The sequence below is a fragment of the Phacochoerus africanus genome, chromosome 14 (genome assembly GCF_016906955.1).
Source record: "Phacochoerus africanus isolate WHEZ1 chromosome 14, ROS_Pafr_v1, whole genome shotgun sequence".
Lineage (NCBI taxonomy): Eukaryota > Metazoa > Chordata > Mammalia > Artiodactyla > Suidae > Phacochoerus > Phacochoerus africanus.
Genome location: NC_062557.1, coordinates 19,051,839 through 19,070,345, shown reverse-complemented (window position 1 = coordinate 19,070,345; position 18,507 = coordinate 19,051,839). Strand labels below are relative to the sequence as shown.

At 54.6% G+C, this 18,507-nt stretch overlaps 1 protein-coding gene across 1 annotated transcript; it reads left to right on the top strand.

Annotated features, from left to right (window-relative positions):
* The first annotated feature begins 11,766 nt into the window (after window positions 1-11,766).
* GRN (granulin precursor) lies at window positions 11,767-18,490 on the top strand. Its single transcript, XM_047757431.1, has 13 exons — window positions 11,767-11,845; window positions 14,645-14,789; window positions 14,914-15,039; window positions 15,133-15,217; window positions 15,548-15,660; window positions 15,757-15,889; window positions 15,981-16,075; window positions 16,317-16,443; window positions 16,699-16,796; window positions 16,887-17,132; window positions 17,369-17,605; window positions 17,711-17,926; window positions 18,038-18,490. The coding sequence occupies exons 2-13, from the start codon at window positions 14,652-14,654 to the stop codon at window positions 18,173-18,175; spliced, it is 1,752 nt and encodes a 583-aa protein (XP_047613387.1). The 5' UTR covers window positions 11,767-11,845; window positions 14,645-14,651; the 3' UTR covers window positions 18,176-18,490.
* The last annotated feature ends 17 nt before the right edge of the window (window positions 18,491-18,507 follow it).

Genomic DNA, 18,507 nt, shown 5'->3' with positions numbered 1-18,507 from the left:
GACACTGACTCAGCCAGGCCACCTGTAAAAATTCCTCCACCGACTGGCTTGCTCACCTGAAATGACTCGCCTTCATGGTGGCCCTCTTTGTAACAGCAAAATGCCACCGAAAGGGAGCTGCCTGCCAATATCTCCATATGACAAATACGACCTTGAAAGGGATGCGGATCTCTAGCGCCAGGTGTAAAACAACCTCAAAAGTGTTACATTAAAAAGCGGAGCGCTGGAGAAAATGCCCTGCAGTTGTTCTCGGCTGGAGCTCTTCCGCCCCCTAGGGGAAATGTGGGGGATTTATGAGGGCGTCTGTGGTGGTCAGCAAGAGTGGAGCCCCTGGATTGTGATAGAGGGCAGGGCAGGGGGTGGTACAAGTCCTGTAAAGTGCAGGGCAGTGTGACACAGCAAGGATTTATCCCCGTCCACCGCTCAGCTTTCCTCTGTCTTTCTGGACAACCACTTACAGTCGCCGCTCAGTATCCATGGGGGTTTGGTTCCAGGAGCACCTGCGGATACCAAAATCCATGGAGGCACAGGTCCTTATGTAAAATGGCCTCAGAGCAGTGAATACTGTTGCTTCTCTGTATAGGCACATCTCACAGCTATGGATTAGGGAAACGTGTTCCTAATTATCTGACTTAGAAGCTAGCTCTATTTCACCCAGCATCTTTAAAATTAATATTAATAATTATTAATTAATAATTTATTGATATTAATAAAATACATTTATTACATTTTATTTTGGGAGTTCCTGCTGTGGCTCAGTGGTAACGAATCTGACTACTATCCATGAGGATGTGGGTTCGATCCCTGGTCCTGCTCAGTGGGTTAAGGATTTGGCAGTGCCGTGAGCTGTGGTGTAGGTCGCACATGCAGCTCGGATCTGAGGTTGCTGTGGCTCTGGTGTAGGCCAGCAGCTGTAGCTCTGATTCAACCCCTAGCCTGGGAATTTCTATATGCTGTGGGTACGGTCCTAAAAAGCTGAAAAAAAATTATTTATTGGATTATAGTTGATTTACAACATGTTACAAAGTGCTAGTTTCTGCTGTACAGCAAAGTGATTTAGTTATACATATATTCTTTTTCATATTCTTTTCCATTATGGTTTATTACAGGAGATTGAATATAGTTCCCTGTGCTATATGATAGGAACTTGTTTGTCCATTCTAGACATAATAGTTTGCATTTGCCCATCCCAAACTTCCAGTCCATCTCCCTTGCCTGCCTGAGTAACCGTGAGTCTGCTCTCTGTGTCTGTGAGTCTGTTTCTGTTTCGTAGGTAAAATCATTTATGCCATATTTTAGATTCCGCATATGAGTGATGCCATAGGGTATTTGTTTCTCTCTAACTTCTCTTAGGATGATAATCTCTAGGTCCATTGTGTTGCTGCAAATAGCATTATTTCTTCTTTTTTATGGCTGAGTAGTAGTCTATTGTGTGTGTGTTTCATGTTTTTTATACATTCATCTATTAATGGACATTTAGGTTGCTTCCATGTCTTAGCTACTGTAAATAGGGCTACTATGAACATAGGGGTGCATGTATCTTTTCAAATTAGAGTTTTGTCCAGATGTATGCCCAGGAATGTCACCCATGTCTTTTTTTTTTTTTTTTTTCAGGGCCACACCTGCGACATATGGAAGTTCCCAGGCTAGGGGTCCAATCGGAGCTGTAGCTGCCGGCCTACGCCACAGCCACAGCAACGCAGGATCCAAGCCGTATCTGCAACCTACACCACAGCTCACGGCAACGCCGGAGCGTTAACCCACTGAGCAAGGGCAGGGACCGAACCAGCAACCTCATGGTTCCTAGTCGGATTCGCTAACCACTGCGCCACGATGGGAACTCCACTATGTTGTGTTCTTAACCTGCTGAGCCACAACAGGAAGTCCACCCACATCTTTTCAAATAGTTTTACAGTATATTGAATTTTCCAGGAATAAAACTACCATTGGGGAGTTTCCCTTGGCACAGCCGATTAAGGATCTGGTGTTGTCACTGCAGCAGCCAGGATCCTTCCTCTGGCTCGGGTTCCATCCCTGCCCTGGGAACTTCTGCATGTTGTAGGCATGGCCAAAAAAATAAAAAGAAAAAGAACTACCATGCAGTCTTAGGGAAGACTTGGCTTTGGCTCCATTAGAACTTTACCAAGGATCATACACCACTCAGAACATCCCATATGGTCAGCCCCCTGGCGGGGGGAGCTGAGTTGCTAATACAACACTCCAGCACCGGGTCTGCATTTATGGTTCTCCATTGTGAGCAATTTGTGGGCATCTGTAACTTCTGTTCTCTCGTGGAGTCAAGGCTGAGCTTTCACACATGGAGATACACATTATTTTATTCTACATTATTTTCTCTTATTTTTTCTCTCTGCGACACTTTGGATTTTATACAGATTAAAAAAAAAAGGGGGGGGGAAAGAAAGGCGTTCCCTGGTGTTTCAGTGGGTTAAGGATCCAGCTTGTCACTGCTGTGGCTCGGGTCACTGCTATGGGTTGGGTTCAATCCCTGGCCCAAGGAAATTCTGCATGCCTCAGGCAATGCCCCCCAAAAAGTGCATAGGAAATTATATTATCTGTGAATGTGATGTCTGTTTTTTTTCCTTTTTTTTTTAATGGCCTGGCCTGCAGGAAATGGGAGTTCCCAGGCTAAAGATCAAATTGGAGATGCAGCAGGGCTGCAACAACATGGGATCTGAGCCTTATCTGTAACCTATGCCGCAGGTTGCAGCAGGTTAAGGCTTAGTGGGTTATGGACACTGAGTTGCCAGAAGCTGGACGTGTAGGTTGCAGAAGCAGCTCGGATCCAGCATTTCTGTGGCTGTGGTATGGGCCTCAGCTACAGCTCCAATTGGACCCCTAGCCTGGGAACTTCCATATACCACAGGTGCAGCTGTAAAAAGAAAAAAAAAAAAAGACAATGGCAGACATTGAAGACATCTGTAAAGGCACAAAAACAGGTCACGTGCTATAGAGGGCTGGAGATGGCCTAGAAAAATGGGAGACGTAGGGGGACCAGGGAACACTGACAGAGATTAACCTGCAGTGAAGCCCAAGGGGCCGCCAAGCAGGCTGGGATGAAAGGAAGTGCTCAGATGAGGGGCTGGGATGGCCCAGAAATTTAGGTTAAAAGAACAGCTGTAGGAGTTCCCGTCGTGGCGCAGTGGTTAACGAATCCGACTAGGAACCATGAGGTTGCGGGTTCGGTCCCTGCCCTTGCTCAGTGGGTTAACGCTCCGGCGTTGCCATGAGCTGTGGTGTAGGTTGCAGACGCGGCTCGGATCCCACGTTGCTGTGGCTCTGGTGTAGGCCGGTGGCTACAGCTCCGATTTGACCCCTAGCCTGGGAACCTCCATATGCCGCGGGAGCGGCCCAAGAAATAGCAACAACAACAACAACAAAAAAGACAAAAAAAAAAAAAAGAACGGCTGTAAAGTTTACAAATACAGGCTCTGAGCCAGATCCGGATTCAACTTCTGGCTTCACTCCTTTCCAGCTACAGGGACTCAGGAAAGTTGCTGAACTTCTCCTCTGTTTCATTGTGAGATGGGGGTGGTAATTGTACCTACCGAGCAAGGGTGTGTTTATAGATCAAAGGAGAGCTTAGTACAGATCCTGGTACAATGCGAGTCTCAGTGAGCATTAGTCAGACCTACTTTTTACTTATTTATTTTTTGCCCAAGCCCATGGCATGTACGAGTTCCCCGGCCAGGGATCGAACCTGCACCATGGAAGGGACCTGGGAGGCTGCAGTGGTAACTTGGGATCCTTAACTCACTGAGCCACCAGGGAACTCCCAGACCCACTTTTTATTTCTTTTTCTTTTTATTTATTTCTTGTCTTTTTGTCTTTTTAGGGCCACGCCGGTGGCATATGGAGGTTCCCAGGCTAGGGGTCCAATCGGAGCTATAGCTGCCGGCTACGCCACAGCCACAGCAATGCCAGATCTGAGCCACGTCTGGGACCTACACCAAAGCTCATGGCAATGCCAGATCCTTAACCCACTGAGCCAGGGATCAAACCCACAACCTCATGGTTCCTAGTCGGATTTGTTTCTGCTGCACCACGACAGGAACTCCCCAGATCTACTTTTTATTTATTTATTTATTTACTTATTTATTTATTTATTTATTGGTCTTTTTTGCCATTTCTTGGGCCGCTTCCACGGCATATGGAGGTTCCCAGGCTAGGGGTCCAATCGGAGCTGAGCTGCCAGCCTATCCCAGAGCCACAGCAATGTGGGATCCGAGCTGCGTCTGCGACCCACACCACAGCTCACGGCAACGCCAGATCGTTAACCCACTGAGCAAGGGCAGGGACCGAACCCACAACCTCATGGTTCCTAGTCGGATTCATTAACCACTGCGCCACGACGGGAACTCCCAGACCTACTTTTTAAAAACACTGAAATGACATATAAGATTCTTTCTCACATAAGAAATTGACTTGGGGAGTTCCTGTTGTGCATTAGAAGGTTAAAAACCCATTTAGTATCCATGAGGATGTGGGTTGGATCCTTGGCCTCACTCAGTGGGTTAAAGGTTTGGGCGGTGCCATGAGCTGTGGTGTAGGTTGCAGGCAAGGCTTGGATCTGGCATTGCTGGGGCTGTGGTGTAGGCTGGCAGCTGCATCTCCCATTTGACCCCTTGCGGGTGTGGCCCCAAAAAGAAAAAAAAAAAAGAAAAGGAGGAGTTCCCATCGTGGGTCAGTGGTTAACGAATCCAACTGGGAACCAAGATGTTGCGAGTCTGATCCCTGGCCTTGCTCAGTGGGTTAAGGATCCGGCTTTGTCATGAGCTGTGGTGTAGATCGCAGATGCTGCTTGGATCTGGTGTTGCTGGGGCTGTGGTGAAGGCTGGAAGCCACAGCTCTGATTCGACCCTTAGCCTGGGAACCTCCATATGCTGTGGGAAGCAGCCCTAGAAAAGGAAAAAATACAAAAAAAAAAAAAAGAAATTGAATTAAAGTCCCCTGATGTGCATTTGAGTACAGATGTCTTTGCTAATGTGTTGGGGGAACTTGTCTCTTTTCTGGGCCTCATTGTCTTCATTTTTGAACTTGAAAGGATACTCTTGCTGGGAGATTTAAGATGACAGATGGAATGTTTGAGGGAGGTCTGCGACCCGAAAAGGGTGACCCTGGGGCTGCGGGCAGTTTCCTCACGTAGGCCCTGGCCCAGCGCCTCAGAGACTGATGAGCAGATGAACAAGAGGAGCCGCTTTGACGTCCCACGGAGAATTCCTGCCATTGAAGCTGCCGCTTTACGAGGTCTCTGACATCTATCAGCCCATGTGACCCTCACGCGACTGGGTGAGAGGGTGGGTGGGGGTTACTGCGCATCATTTTGCAGATGAGGAAGCCAGCTCAGAGGAGTTATGTGACCTGTCAAAATGTCCCCGGACCCCTAGGGGGGAACCTGCCTGGACAAGGGCCGGGAGAGCTCCGGTGGGCTGGAGGGAGGCAGAGGGAGGATTGGGCCGAGCTGGGCCAGCACCCAGGGGAGCGCGGGGATGCTGGCCAAAGCTCTGAGGTCTGATCAACGTGGACTCAGATGCTGGCACCACGGCCTCATAGCTGGGTGACCCTGGACAAGACGGGGCTAATACTCTGCAGTGTGTGCTTGTTCGTTTTTCTTTTTGGCCGTGTCCACAGCATGGGGAAGTTCCCCGGCCAGGGAGCCAACCCGCACCACAGCAGCCACGGAAGTCCCTGCAGTGACAACGCCAGATCCTTAACCCCCTATGCCACAAGAGAACTCCAGCAGTGTGGTTAGAAGGACTCAGTAATGTGGGACAGAAAAAGCAGGCAAGACAAGGTCCTGATTCTTCTCCTCTCCACCCCCCCACCCCCGTTCATTATCATCCCCGCTCTCATGAGTCAACAGCGCCCACAATCCGAGCTGTCCTTCCCTTCCCGTGACCCAGTCTGTCCACTTGCTGCTCTTGACAGCAGCTCCGCTCCATCTCCTGGAGTCCACCTGTTCAGAACAAGGCAGAGGGGACCCACCCCCAGGGAGACAGGACACTGGCCAGCTCACCATTGGGACCCAACCCCTTGCAAGCCTTCCAGGGGAGAGATGGGGTGTCCTTAGATGTGGGGGGCAGGGCCTGCCCAGGGTTTGGAGGATCTGAGCCCCTGTCTTGGGGTTGGCTGGATTTTTTTCTTTTTCACTTGAATGGCATCGGCTTTGGCACTATGGATTTTGCAGATTTTAATAGGAGGGTGAATTCCTTCATCCTGAATCAGGTTGTTCGGTTGCCAAAATTCTCTCGCTCACAGGAGCGGTGGAGAAGGAGGGGACAGTTTCTGAGGGTCAGCCATGTGCCTGGCACTTCACATCCATGTGTGAGCAAACCCATCCTCCCCAAGTCCTGGCAGGTCATTGGAGCTACTCCAGTCCATGGATGAAGGCATTTAGGGTCAAAGACATAAGCCAAAGGCAGCCAGCTGGGAAGAGGCTGAGCTGGAATCTGAGATCAGCAGGCAAAGACAAGGCCCACTGCCCGGACCCCAGCCCATCGCCCAGGCTTCCAGGAAAGAGCTGACTCCCTTCCTCCAGCACCTGTCACCGGCCCAGTCCCGGGAGTCACTCTGACTTCTGGGAGACTCACTGGAGTCAGTCCCAGCCTCCAGCAGGAAGTTCTGCTCCAGATCATCTCAGAATCGAAGAAATGGAAACTCGCCCTGGGAATGTATCCTTCTCCTGCAGCAGATGGGTGCTGCCTCCACGTTTGGACGGGAAAAGTCCACCCAGCTCACCAGCCCCTCGTCTCCCTGCCTCAACCCCATCACTCTGCCCCCTTTGCCCCCGTCTGGCTGAGGGATCCTGACGGGTTCAGTCTGAGAGGTGCCCTTCTCAGGGGTCTCAGATGGACCGGGTGCAAATAGCCCCTGCTGGACCGAGCTCTGGATGCTGGGCCAGGAGAATACGATGGAGCACAGCTGCGTGGAGGGTCCAGGTGGATTTCTGGGAAGAGAGATACTTGGGACAGGTGTAGGGAGGAGAGGGTGAGGGGTGAGTGGGTAGGTTTCCAGGCTAAGGTGCGTGTGTATGGGGATGGGGCGGGGAGGCGCTGGGAGGGCCCAAGTGAAGGAGTCAGAACAGTGGCAGCCTCGTTAACAGAGCACATCCTTGGCTCGGGCCCTGTGCTGAGGGCTCCGCAGGCTTTGCCTCATTCTCAGGGGAAGTGCTTCATTGTTGCTGTCCTCGGTGTACAGACCAGGACGCTGAGGCAGACAGGTTACGTCAAGTCACACAGCTTATAAGAGGAAAGGAGAATGAGAGGCGTTTCCTCACTAAGCACTGGGCTCCTCATTGCATAAAAAGGGGGATTCCTGCTGAGGTGCAATGGGATTGGCGGCATCTCTGCAGTGCCAGGGTATAGGCTCGATCCCTGGCCCAGCACAGTGGGTTAAAGGATTCAGTGTTGCTGCTGCACCTGCAGTGTAGGTCGCAACCCGTTCCAATCCAGTCCCTGGCCTGGGGACTCCATATGCTGTGGGGTGGCCAAAAAAGAAATAAAAGGGATGTCAGAAAACTAAATATAGAATTACCATATGACCCAGCAATCTCACTTTTGGGTATATATCCAGACAAAACTTTCATTGAAAAAGATACATGCCCTATGTTCACTGCAGCACTATTCGCAATAGCCAAGACATGGAAACAACCTAAATGTCCATCAACAGATGGATGGATTAAGAAGATGTGATAGATATACAAAATGGAATACTATTCAGCCACAAAAAAGAACAAAATAATGCCATTTGCAGCAACATGGATGGAATTAGAGACTCTCATACTAAGTGAAGTAAGCCAGAAAGAGAAAGACAAATACCGTATGATATCTCTTATATCTGGAATCTAATATATGGCACAAATGAAACTTTCTACAGAAAAGAAACTCATGGACATGGAGAACAGACTTGTGATTGTGGGGAGGGGGAGGGAGTGGGACGGACTGGGAGTTTGGGGTTAATAGATGCAAACAATTGCCTTTGGAGTGGATAGGCAATGAGATCCTGCTGTAGAGCACAGGGAACTCTATCTAGTCACTTGTGATGGAACATGGTGGAGGATAATGTGAGCAAAAGAATGTATATATATGTGTGTGACTGGGTCACTTTGCTCTACAGCAGAAATGGACAGAACATTGTGAATCAACTATAATGGAAAAAAATAAAAATCTTAAAAAAAAGAAAAAAAGGAGGATAGTGGTTCAGACCTGCCCATCAGGGCCTCTGCAGCAGCAACCCCCCCACCCACCCCTACCCCAGGTGACTCCAAGAGGCTGCTGGGGCTCGAACCCCAGGCCAGCACATCCCTGAGGGTCCCTCCATCCTGGGCCTCTGCAAAGTCAGGTAGTCCCCGTCCCCTGGCTGCCTTCTTCTCCATCCTCCCCTCCCTTCCCTCCCCCTTCACCTGTACCCTGCATTCCGCGCCTCCAGGCTGGATTCAAAGATAACGCTCAGCATTAATCTGCCTGCGCAAAAATGTGGTCCTGCCCCCGGGGCCAGGTGGAGCACCCGTAGCTCAGTGTAGAATCTGAATCTCCCAGCTGACAGGGAGCAGGGCAGTGCTCCCCTGCTGCCCAGATGAACCCACTAAGCCCAAAGGCAGATTAAGAGTTCATATACAAGGGGTTCCCACGGGGGCACCGTGGATTAAGGATCTGGGTTGCCACAGCTGGGGGATAGGTCACGGCTGCGGCTTGGATTCCATCCCTGGCCTGGGAACGTCCTATGCCCTGGGTATGGCTGGAAAAAAAATAATTTACAAACAAGCACAAGAGGTGAAGACACAGAAGAGACGGTTAAAGGGTTTGAAAGTGGGAGTCTAGGGTGGAAAAGACGGATAATAAGAGTGCTGCTTTGTGTTATAATTGTCTGAAATTTCCTTGCATCGTATACTTTGTTAAACATAGTAATTGATTAAAAAACAAGAACACCAGGGCACGTGGCCTGCCCACGGGCACCGGGCTAGTTCATGGCCTCTGCCGGGGCGGGAACCTCGATCTGCTGCCTCTGTTGCCAAATGTCCCGTCACCACCTTGGGCCTGGACACTGGCCTGATCCTGACTCCCCTCCCCCACACCCACCCGGCCAGCCCTGAAGGGCCCAGCAGAGCCCCGCAAATGCCAGTCAGGTGCCCGATGATGAGGGCAGGCGCCACAAGAACTGGGGCAACAATTGCTCACGCTGAGGTGACTCAGGCAGGAAGGGGAAGGAAGGGGTAGGTGTGTCTGAGGAGGAGGTGGCTTCCGTGCCCTCACTCCAGCCTTGGTGTGCAGGGCCACCAGATGTAGCAGATAAAAACACAGGATGCCCAGTAAACTTTGAATTCCAGTCCACAGGGATAATTTTAAAGTACGTCTCAGATATCACATGGGACGTATTTATGCTAAAAAGCATTTGTCTCTAATGCGAAATTCAAACTTAACTGGACATCCTGCTATTTTTATTTATTTATTTATTTATTTGGCCTCTGCGACGCATCTGGAGTTCCTCAGCCAAGGATCGGATCTGAGCCACAATCGCAACCTATGCCCCACCGGCAGCAATGCTGGATCCTTAACCCACTCTGGTGGGCGGGGGATCAAACCTGCATCCCAGCACGTCCAAGAGACCACCGATCCCGGCTCACCACCGTGGAAACTCCTGTCTTATCCAGCAACTCAAGATCTTGGGGGAAAAGCCCCTCTCCTGGGGCAACTGTGACTCTTCTGTGGGGGGCAGAACAGTAACTCTGGACGAAGAAATCCCTGAGGAGTGAGATGCTGAGAGAAGGAGAAGGAGGGCATGCTCTCCTGCTCTATCCTGACCGCCACCTGTGAGAGCGGCCCTGGGGCTGACCTGGAGGAACCTTTTAGCCACAGACACAACCATGGGTCTCTTCCTGTGAGGCCTCTCAGTGGAACCATCTGTGCTGCCTCAATCCGGGGCAGCGCTGGCATCTGAGGTGGGACCACGGCAGGAATAGTAACAGACCACGAAGAACACATCTCTCCCTTCTTAAGCATGGGGTGGGGCAGCAGAAGCCACAAAGGAAAAGATTGCTGGCTAGGTTTCAGATGACATAATGACATAACTTCTGACCACAAAAGATACCATCAACAAAGAGAAAAGACAAAGGATAGACTGGGAGGAAATATTTGCAACGTATATCCTGATCCAAACTATATAAAGAGCTCCCACAGTTCAACAAGAAAAAGACAAACACGGGAGAAAAAGGAACAAAGAATAACAGGATGGTTAGTTTTTTCTTTTTATTACCATGTAGTTGGTGTGCATCATCTTATCACTTACAGGGGGATAATACAGTGAGTCCATTTTTAAAGGCTATACTTCGCTTACAGTTCTTATAAAATATTGACTATATTCCCTGTTGTACAATATACCCTTGTGGCTTATTTTATACATAATAACTTGTACCTCTTAATGTCCTACCCCATGTTGTCCCTCCCCCGTTCCTGTCCCTCTGTGCTCGCTTTGTCCACATAAGCATAAAGATGCACAGGAAGGGGAACGAGTGTGCAGAGTAGTTCTGACGTCCAGCAGGAGCCTTATCCACCTCTGGGCCCTCTCCAGTCCCAGGAAGAGCACCACTGTCACACAATTCTTCAACCCTGCCACCTCCTCCCTACCCAGACCCCTACCACCCCAGATCTTGGCTGGTTGTCCCCCAACCCCAGCCTCACCCTCGGCTCAAGCTCTCCCTCCACTCGGCACCACCAAACACTGTCCTTCCCCCGAGACCCAGCACCAGGCTTTCTCTGAGCCTCTCCTCTCTCTCTCTCGGTGTACTTCCCGTTGCCCATCTCTGCCCGGGCCAGGGCTTCTGGGCACCAAGCAGTCTAGCTTCTGATGCTGGCATATCTGTCCTATGTGGTACACTTTTTCCCTTCACCAGCATATCAATTCCTGGGAGGCAGGGACCACTGAAATTAGGAAGCCACTTTGGCTATGCACCCACCTCCAGCCCAGCCGGGTGCCACACCCCCAGCAGTTCCTCAAGTCCACTACATTGAACTTGGCCCTCGATCCCTGCTCAAGGCTGCCCTTGCCATCTGGTTTCCTGGTGCTTCTCCCACCCCCCAACCCCGGGCCATTTCTCCAACCCCTCCCCACCTGCCAGCTAAAATCCTCCAAGACTCAGCTCAAAACGGTGCCCTCAGGTTGGAATGAAATCTCTTCTTCCCTGCCCAGAACCAACCTACTTCCTTTCTCTTCCACGCACCTAGAGCATCTGGCACAGGTAAGGTAAGGACTTCGTACCTTAAATCAGATTTAACCTGAGCCTGTCTCCCCTTCTCCAACCCCCACCGCACCTTAAGGAAAGGGCCTGAGAGCTGTTCATCTTTGCCCTCACAACTCTCCTTCAACCCCCTTTGGGGCCTGGCTGCCCAGCATTAAATCTGAGTTGACTGAACAGAATAGAAACAGGATGCACAAATGTTCCAAGACCAGAAGCCGACAGCCTGCGAAAAGCTCTGGAAGCACCCTCTAACCGAGAGCTCCCTTGGATGTTAATATCCCAGGAATCGGCGGGCGAGGCGGACACTCGAAGCCTGGCAGAGTCGGCCAGGGGGTCACATGATTCTCCAATCACATGATCCCTGGAAATGGGGGGGTTGGGGTGAAAGAGGAAGGGAGGGAGGAGAGTGAAATGAGTAGGAAAGAAGCACAGGATTCCAGGTTGGCCCCGCCTTTATGTCGACGAGTAGCCAATGGGAGCGTGACAGTCCAGATACCTGGCCAATGGAAACTGAGGTGGGCGGGCCATCGCGCCGAGGGGGCCCTACTTGGTGAGCTGCCGGACAGCTGCTGCCCAGAGCTGACCGCAACGCAGGTAAGAAGGGTGGCCTCGGAGCCCTCCCGCTTGCTCCTTCCCAGGGGTCCGGCCAAGGGGACGTGGGGACTTGAGGGTCCTCTGGAGTTTCAGAGGAGACACGAAAAGACTCCCTTAGAGAAACTCCCATGCACTGGAGGGAGTTTTATGGGGAGGGGGAGTAAACAGTAATTGCAGTGACTCCCATTAGAAGGGGCCCTCTCCTTCTCCAGCAACCCCGGAAGCTGCAGCCCCTTCCCCTAAAGCAGGGACCACTCTGTTCTTGAGCTGACTCCGCCCCCGTTGGCAGGTGCTGGTGGTGGTTTGGTAGGTGGTGTCTGCTGTGGCTGGGAGCAGACGAGGCGCCAGCCGGTGGTCCCCGACCTCATAGGGCTGGGAGTAGGGCTTGAGACCGTGGCCTCCTCAAAGGCCGTAGGGACTTGGGAGTGGTGATTGAACCCCTGGGTTGCATCTGACTTTTCTTTACTTCCTCTCGTGGCGGGTGGGAAAAGCTAACTTCCGCCTCTCCCCGTCACTTTTCCCCTGCTCTCCGCAGCTGGGTTGGTTCACCTTTTGAGAAGCTCTCTCCTGGCACTTGGAGTTGGGGGCTGCCACCTAGTGGAAGATGACGGAGCTAGGGGCCTGAAGAGGCTCCTGATCTCCCTCTCTGCTGGCGGTGTGCGGTGGTGGTGGCACCGTGGGAACCCTACTGAGAGGAGTCGGGTTCCCTCCCCCCCTCCCTTGTCCTGAGTGTGCGTGCGCGTGCATGCATATGTGTTCATTCGGCGCATGCATAACCTCAGGATGCCCAGGAAGGGAAATGTGCATAAATGAATCACTAGGGTGCTGAGTGGTCCACGGTGTGCGCAGACAGGCCCTCCCTCCAGCCTGAGTCAGGCCAGCGGGACAAGTCTGAGGAGGCTTGAGGCTGGACTCCCAAGAAGCAGGTGGGGCCAGCTGTAGATGCCTTGCAGGGAGCTGCGGGCATTGGAGAAGAGCGTGAAAGGGCCACAGGCCAGGACTGGGCTTCTTCAGCCTTACCCGGCCAGGAGATGGCCTCGTGGAGGTGGTCTTTGAGCTGGGAGGGACCACCGAGGAAAGCCAGGTGAGGGAGAGAGGATTGTGCAAACCCCTGCCGCTCGTAGTGTGCAGTGTATACACACACACAGACTCACGGGCAACCAAGGCCCAGAGACAGGGAGCGACTGTGGCGGCTGTCACAGACTAGGGGCCGCGTGTGGTAAGTATCCAGGCAGCCCCTACACTCTCTGTTCCTGTCCTGCCTGGTCCACCAGCCCAGGAAGTGCTTCTGTCCCACTTCTCAGTTTGGACCCCAGGCCTCTACCCTCCTGGGGTCTGGGGTCCTTTCCCAGGTGCTGTCCACAGTGCCACTTGTGAAATGAACCCACATCGAATAATATACTCTGGAGCCATCAAAGCCTGTGGTGTGACCTGGGCAGGTTATTTAACACCTCTACACCCCAGCATCCTCCTTTGAAAAGTAAAGGTAGGGAGGTCCTGTTGTGGCTCAGCGGGTTACAAACCCGACTAGTATCCATGAGGGTGCAGGTTCGATCCCTGGTCTCTCTCAGTGGGTTAAGGATATGGTGTCGCCGTGAGCTGTGCCGCAGCTCGGAGCCTAAGTTGCTGTGGCTGTGGTGTAGGCTGGCAGCTGCAGCTCCAATTCAGCCCCTAGCCTGGGAACGTCCATATGCCACGGGTGTGGCCCTAAAAAGCAAAAAAAGAAAAAAATAATAAAGATAATAATGACTCCTTTAGATGGTAAAGAAATACCATAGCATGTTGTAACTGGCTCCTAAGAGGCTCGAGAGACATGACTGATTTTGCCTCTCTAGGCAGAGTCGCATCTCCCAGGCCTGCCCCGCAAGGCTGGCCGAGCTTGGGGGAAGAGTTGTTTAGGAAGTGAGAGGCTGCGCTCCTTCAGAAACCGGGGCTTGGTTCCTTCTTCTGATTCAGATCGGCACCGGGTGGGCAGCCCTGGGCTGTCTCCACCTGCAGCTGGGTTTCGGCTCCAGGGTGGGGAGAGGCAGGGGAAGGGAGGGTGGTATGTCTGCACATTCTGAAATGGCCTGGTAGTACTAGGGGGCCCTTACAACACCAGGGTTCCAAAGGTTGACCCAGCCTGTGTGTCCCCTTCTTTGGGTGTAGAGGGGACAGTCAGTGGGCAGGTGGTAGCTGGCCTCTGGGGAAGGTAGCCCAGACTCCATGGGCACCATACTTCCTTTTTCACAACTTTCTCAACCCTGTGGTTTCCCATATCGTCATGTGACACACACCCCCACTTCTCGGCCACCAGAACTTAGCAGGGTGCAGGTGTGAGCACAGCATCAGACAAGGTGGCATCTAGAGGGGCCGGCTCGGGAAGCAGAACTCCGACTTTTCTTCGAGTGGAAACTCCCTCCTTGTCCTCCAGCCCCGTTCTCCCACGGTGACTGAGGTCTTCCCCACCCCTGGGAGGTGGCCATGTCCCCACAGATCAGACCCGCAGAATCCACGGATCTTCCTGACTCTCACATGCCCACATCTCTGCACACTTAGCCACGGAGGCTCAGGTGTCAAGCCACATGTTGGGGACACAGATTCACACATGTGCTCAGGCCAGCATTTATGCTCACGGGTGTACACGCGTAGGAAGCTGAATCTCAGGCCCCGCACCTTTCTTCCCGCCTGGATGGGGTATAGCTGGGGGGACTCGGGGAGTCTTGGGGCCGGGGCCTGGGGCTGGGGGAGTGACTGGCTCCAGCGTGAAGGGCCGTCTGGGCTTAAGCTAGTTGCCAAAAGCCTCTTGCTATTTTGCAGGTGGACCATGTGGACCCTGGTGAGCTGGGTGGCCTTGGTGACAGGGCTGGTGGCTGGAACACAGTGCCCAGATGGTCAGCTCTGCCCCGTGGCCTGCTGCCTGGACCCGGGAGGAGCCAGCTACAGCTGCTGCAATCCCATTCCGGTGAGTGCCCTTTGGCTCAGGCAAGAGCTGGTGGCCTGGGAATTCCCAAAGAGTCACCTTGGATTGGCCAGAGGAGGGAGCCAGGCTCAGCTCCTTTGGTTTATCCACTCTTCTTGCCTTCCAGGACAAGTGGCCCAAGGCACTGAGCCAGCATCTGGGTGTACCCTGCAAGACTAAAGCCCAGTGCCCTCCTGGCCACTCCTGCATCCTCACCACCAATGGGACCTCCAACTGCTGCCCGTTCCCAGAGGTGAGGGTGCCAGTGGGTCAGTGGTGGGGCTCAGGTCTCTCCCTCCCTCAGGGAAAAGGGCCTCACCAATGAAGGCATCTCTGTGTCCCTCAGGCCGTGTCATGCAGGGATGGCCGCCACTGCTGCCCGCAGGGCTTCCACTGCAGTGCTGATGGGTGGTCCTGCCTCCGAAGACCAGGTGCGGCCAAGGTGGGGGCGGAGGGCAGGCAGATGGGCACCACGTAGAGTCTGGAGCACTCAGGAGCCCAGCCAGTTGGGGTGACCTTGATTCCTGCCTTCATGTCCTCATTCATGAGCATCTGTACTAAGCAGCCCCCCTGCTCTGGATGGAGGGGCAGCACTGGGGCGAGAAGGGGTCAGGAGAGCCTGGGGGCTCCTCTGAGCCCTAGTGCCCGCCCCCCAATGCTCCCCCACCCCCCGCCTCCCCAGTCCTGTAGCTGGGCCTGCAGGCCCAGGTGCCAGCAGCAACTGGACTGATGGGCGGAATCCTGCGTCATCCCATCTACAGATACCAAGCCCTCGGATACCATCCTGTGCCCCAACAGCCAGTTCCATTGCCCCAACTCCTCCACGTGCTGCACTATGCTTGACGGCTCCTGGGGCTGCTGCCCCATGCCCCAGGTACAGGTTCGGGAAGATGCGGGGAGGGAGGAGGGCAGCGGGGGCAGAGGAAGGGCTGGAGGGAGCAGAGGTGGAGTCAGGGCCATCTCTTCTCAGGCTTCCTGCTGTGGAGACAAGGTGCACTGCTGCCCCCACGGCACCTCCTGTGACCTGGCCCATTCCCGCTGCCTCACGGTGACCAACACCCACCCCATGGCAAAGATCCCTTCACAAAAGACTAAAAAGACAGGTGAGGAGGTGGGAGAGGCCTCATCTGGCTCCTGGCCGGGGACAAGCTCCCCTTCACCCTGGCGGCCCCTCACGCTTTTCTTCTCTTCCAGCCGTCCAGTGCCCAGATGCAAAGTCCCAGTGCCGCAATAATTCCACCTGCTGCAAGCTGTCCAGTGGACAGTATGGCTGCTGCCCGTTGCCCAATGTGAGTGAGGGGCTGTAGCCAGTTGGACTGTGTGCCTTCAGCCACCTGGCCTGGACTACACCTACCTGGCAGGGACTCCAGGTGGTGGGGTGGGCTGGCTGGCTGGTTGCTGGGAGCCTGGCTGCTCAGGACGCATGTCGCCCCCTAGTGGGGGATGGGGGCAGTGCCAGCTGTCTGGCCGCTGCTCCCTGGGCTCCAGGGACACTGGCAGTCCCCAAGACTCACCCCCGCCCTCACCCAGGCCACCTGCTGCTCCGATCACACACACTGCTGCCCCCAAGGCTTTGTGTGTGACCCGGTCAAGAAGAAGTGCTTCTCCAAGGAGAATGAAGCCATGGACTTCTTCATCAAGTTGCCAGCGCACTCAGGTACCCGGGCCAGGCCACGGACCCCATTCCACCCGCCCCCTGAGGAGTGACGGGATACGCGGATGGGGGACTGATGGCCATGCGGAGGGGCTAGAGGAGGGACAGCCCCCTTCTGTCCACACTGGGCCTTAGGATCACTGCCAGGGGTGGCCCTCGTGGTCCTCCACATCCAGTTCCGGCTGTGGAGCTGGCAAAGGATGAACACCCCCGCAGGTGCCCAGTGCCACCGCTGACCTGTCCTTGTGCGCCTCACAGCGCAGGAAGTGAAGTGTGACACGGAGGTGAGCTGCCCGGACGACTACACCTGCTGCCGCCTGCCGTCCGGAAAATGGGGCTGCTGCCCTTTTGTCCAGGTACCTCGGAGGGGCAAGTGGGCTGGGCTGACCAGAGGGTGGCAGCCACCTAGGTCCCCATGCCCACCGTCCCCTCTCCTTCCACCCTAGGCTGTCTGCTGTAAGGACCACGTACACTGCTGCCCGACCGGATATCAGTGTAACATAGAGAAGGGCACCTGTGACCAGGAGGCCCAGTGGGTGCCCTGGAAGGAGAAGATCCCGGCCAGCCTCAGCCGGCCGGACCTCCTAGCCCTGGAGAGAGATGTCCCCTGTGATAACGTCTCCAGCTGTCCCTCCTCCAGTACCTGCTGTCCAGTCACGCCTGGAGAGTGGGGCTGCTGTCCTGTCCCAGAGGTGCCTGGGGAGGGGGAGGGCCAGGGGGTGGGGGAACAGCATCTTGGCTGGGCACACGGCCAGGCTCCTGTTGCCTTGTCTCCTGCCCTCTGCCTGGCCCACGGGTGGCCCCCGCTGACTCAGAGTCATTCCCGGCGGGAGGAGCTGGGAGCAGGAGAGGCGCAGCGGGGATGGTAGGGGCTCAGTGTTCTGCCCCCAGGAGCTTCCTAAACCACCCTTCTCTGCCACGTCCCCAGGCTGTCTGCTGCTCGGACCACCAGTACTGCTGCCCCAAGGGCTACACGTGTTTCGGCAAGGGACACTGTAAGAGTAAGAAGGACATGGTGACCGGACTGAACAAGATGCCCACCCGCCGGGCTTCCCCGTCCCAGCCCAGACACACCACGGGCTGTGACCAGCACACCAGCTGCCCGGTGGGGCAGACCTGCTGCCCGAGCCTGAGCAAGGGCTGGGCCTGCTGCCAGCTGCCCCACGTGAGTGCCCAGCGGGTGGCCAGCTCCCCAACAGGGAGCCAAATTGCCGGGGAGCCAAATTGCGGGGCTGGGGGGCGGGGGAGTGTAACGCCGCTCCTCCCCCAGGCCGTGTGCTGTGAGGACCGCCAGCACTGCTGCCCAGCTGGCTACACCTGCAACGTGACGGCCCGAACGTGTGAGAAGGAGGTGGACTCTGCCCTCCCTGCCACCCACCTGGCCCGTGTGGGCGACGTGGAGTGTGGGGAACGGCACTTCTGCCACAACAACCATACCTGCTGCCGAGACAGTCTTGGAGGCTGGGCCTGCTGTCCCTACCGCCAGGTCGGTGCTGCCACCCCACCCCCACCCCCACCCCAACCCCCAGGGCTGGGTGTGGGCTGTGGGCCCAGTCGTGCCATGTCCAACTTTTACTCCTCTCTTCTGACCATCCAGGGCACCTGTTGTGCAGACGGGCGTCACTGCTGCCCGGCAGGCTTCCGCTGTGGGGCCAGGGGCACCAAGTGCTTGCACAAGGAGGCCCTGCGCTGGGACGCTCCTCTGAGGGACCCGGCTCCAAGACAGCTGCTGTGAGGAGGGCCCGAAGACACTCCGCAGCCCTCGGGACCCTGCTCGGAGGGTGCCCACTGCTCAGGCCTCCCCAGCACCTCTCCCTCACTGAATTCTCCAGAACCCCCCTTCTGAGTTCCCCCCATCACCCTAGGAGGTGGGGCCTCAATTTAAGGTCCTCCCTATTGGAAGGGGGGGCTGTGGCGAAGGCCACAGTTCAAGCTGCCAGCCCCTCCCCCCGATTTTAGTGGACCCCGTGGCCAGGTGCTCTTCCCTATCCACGGGGGGTGGTGTGTGTGCGTGTGCGTGTGTGCGCTGCAATAAAGTTTGTACACTTTCTTAACAGTGTCTGATTT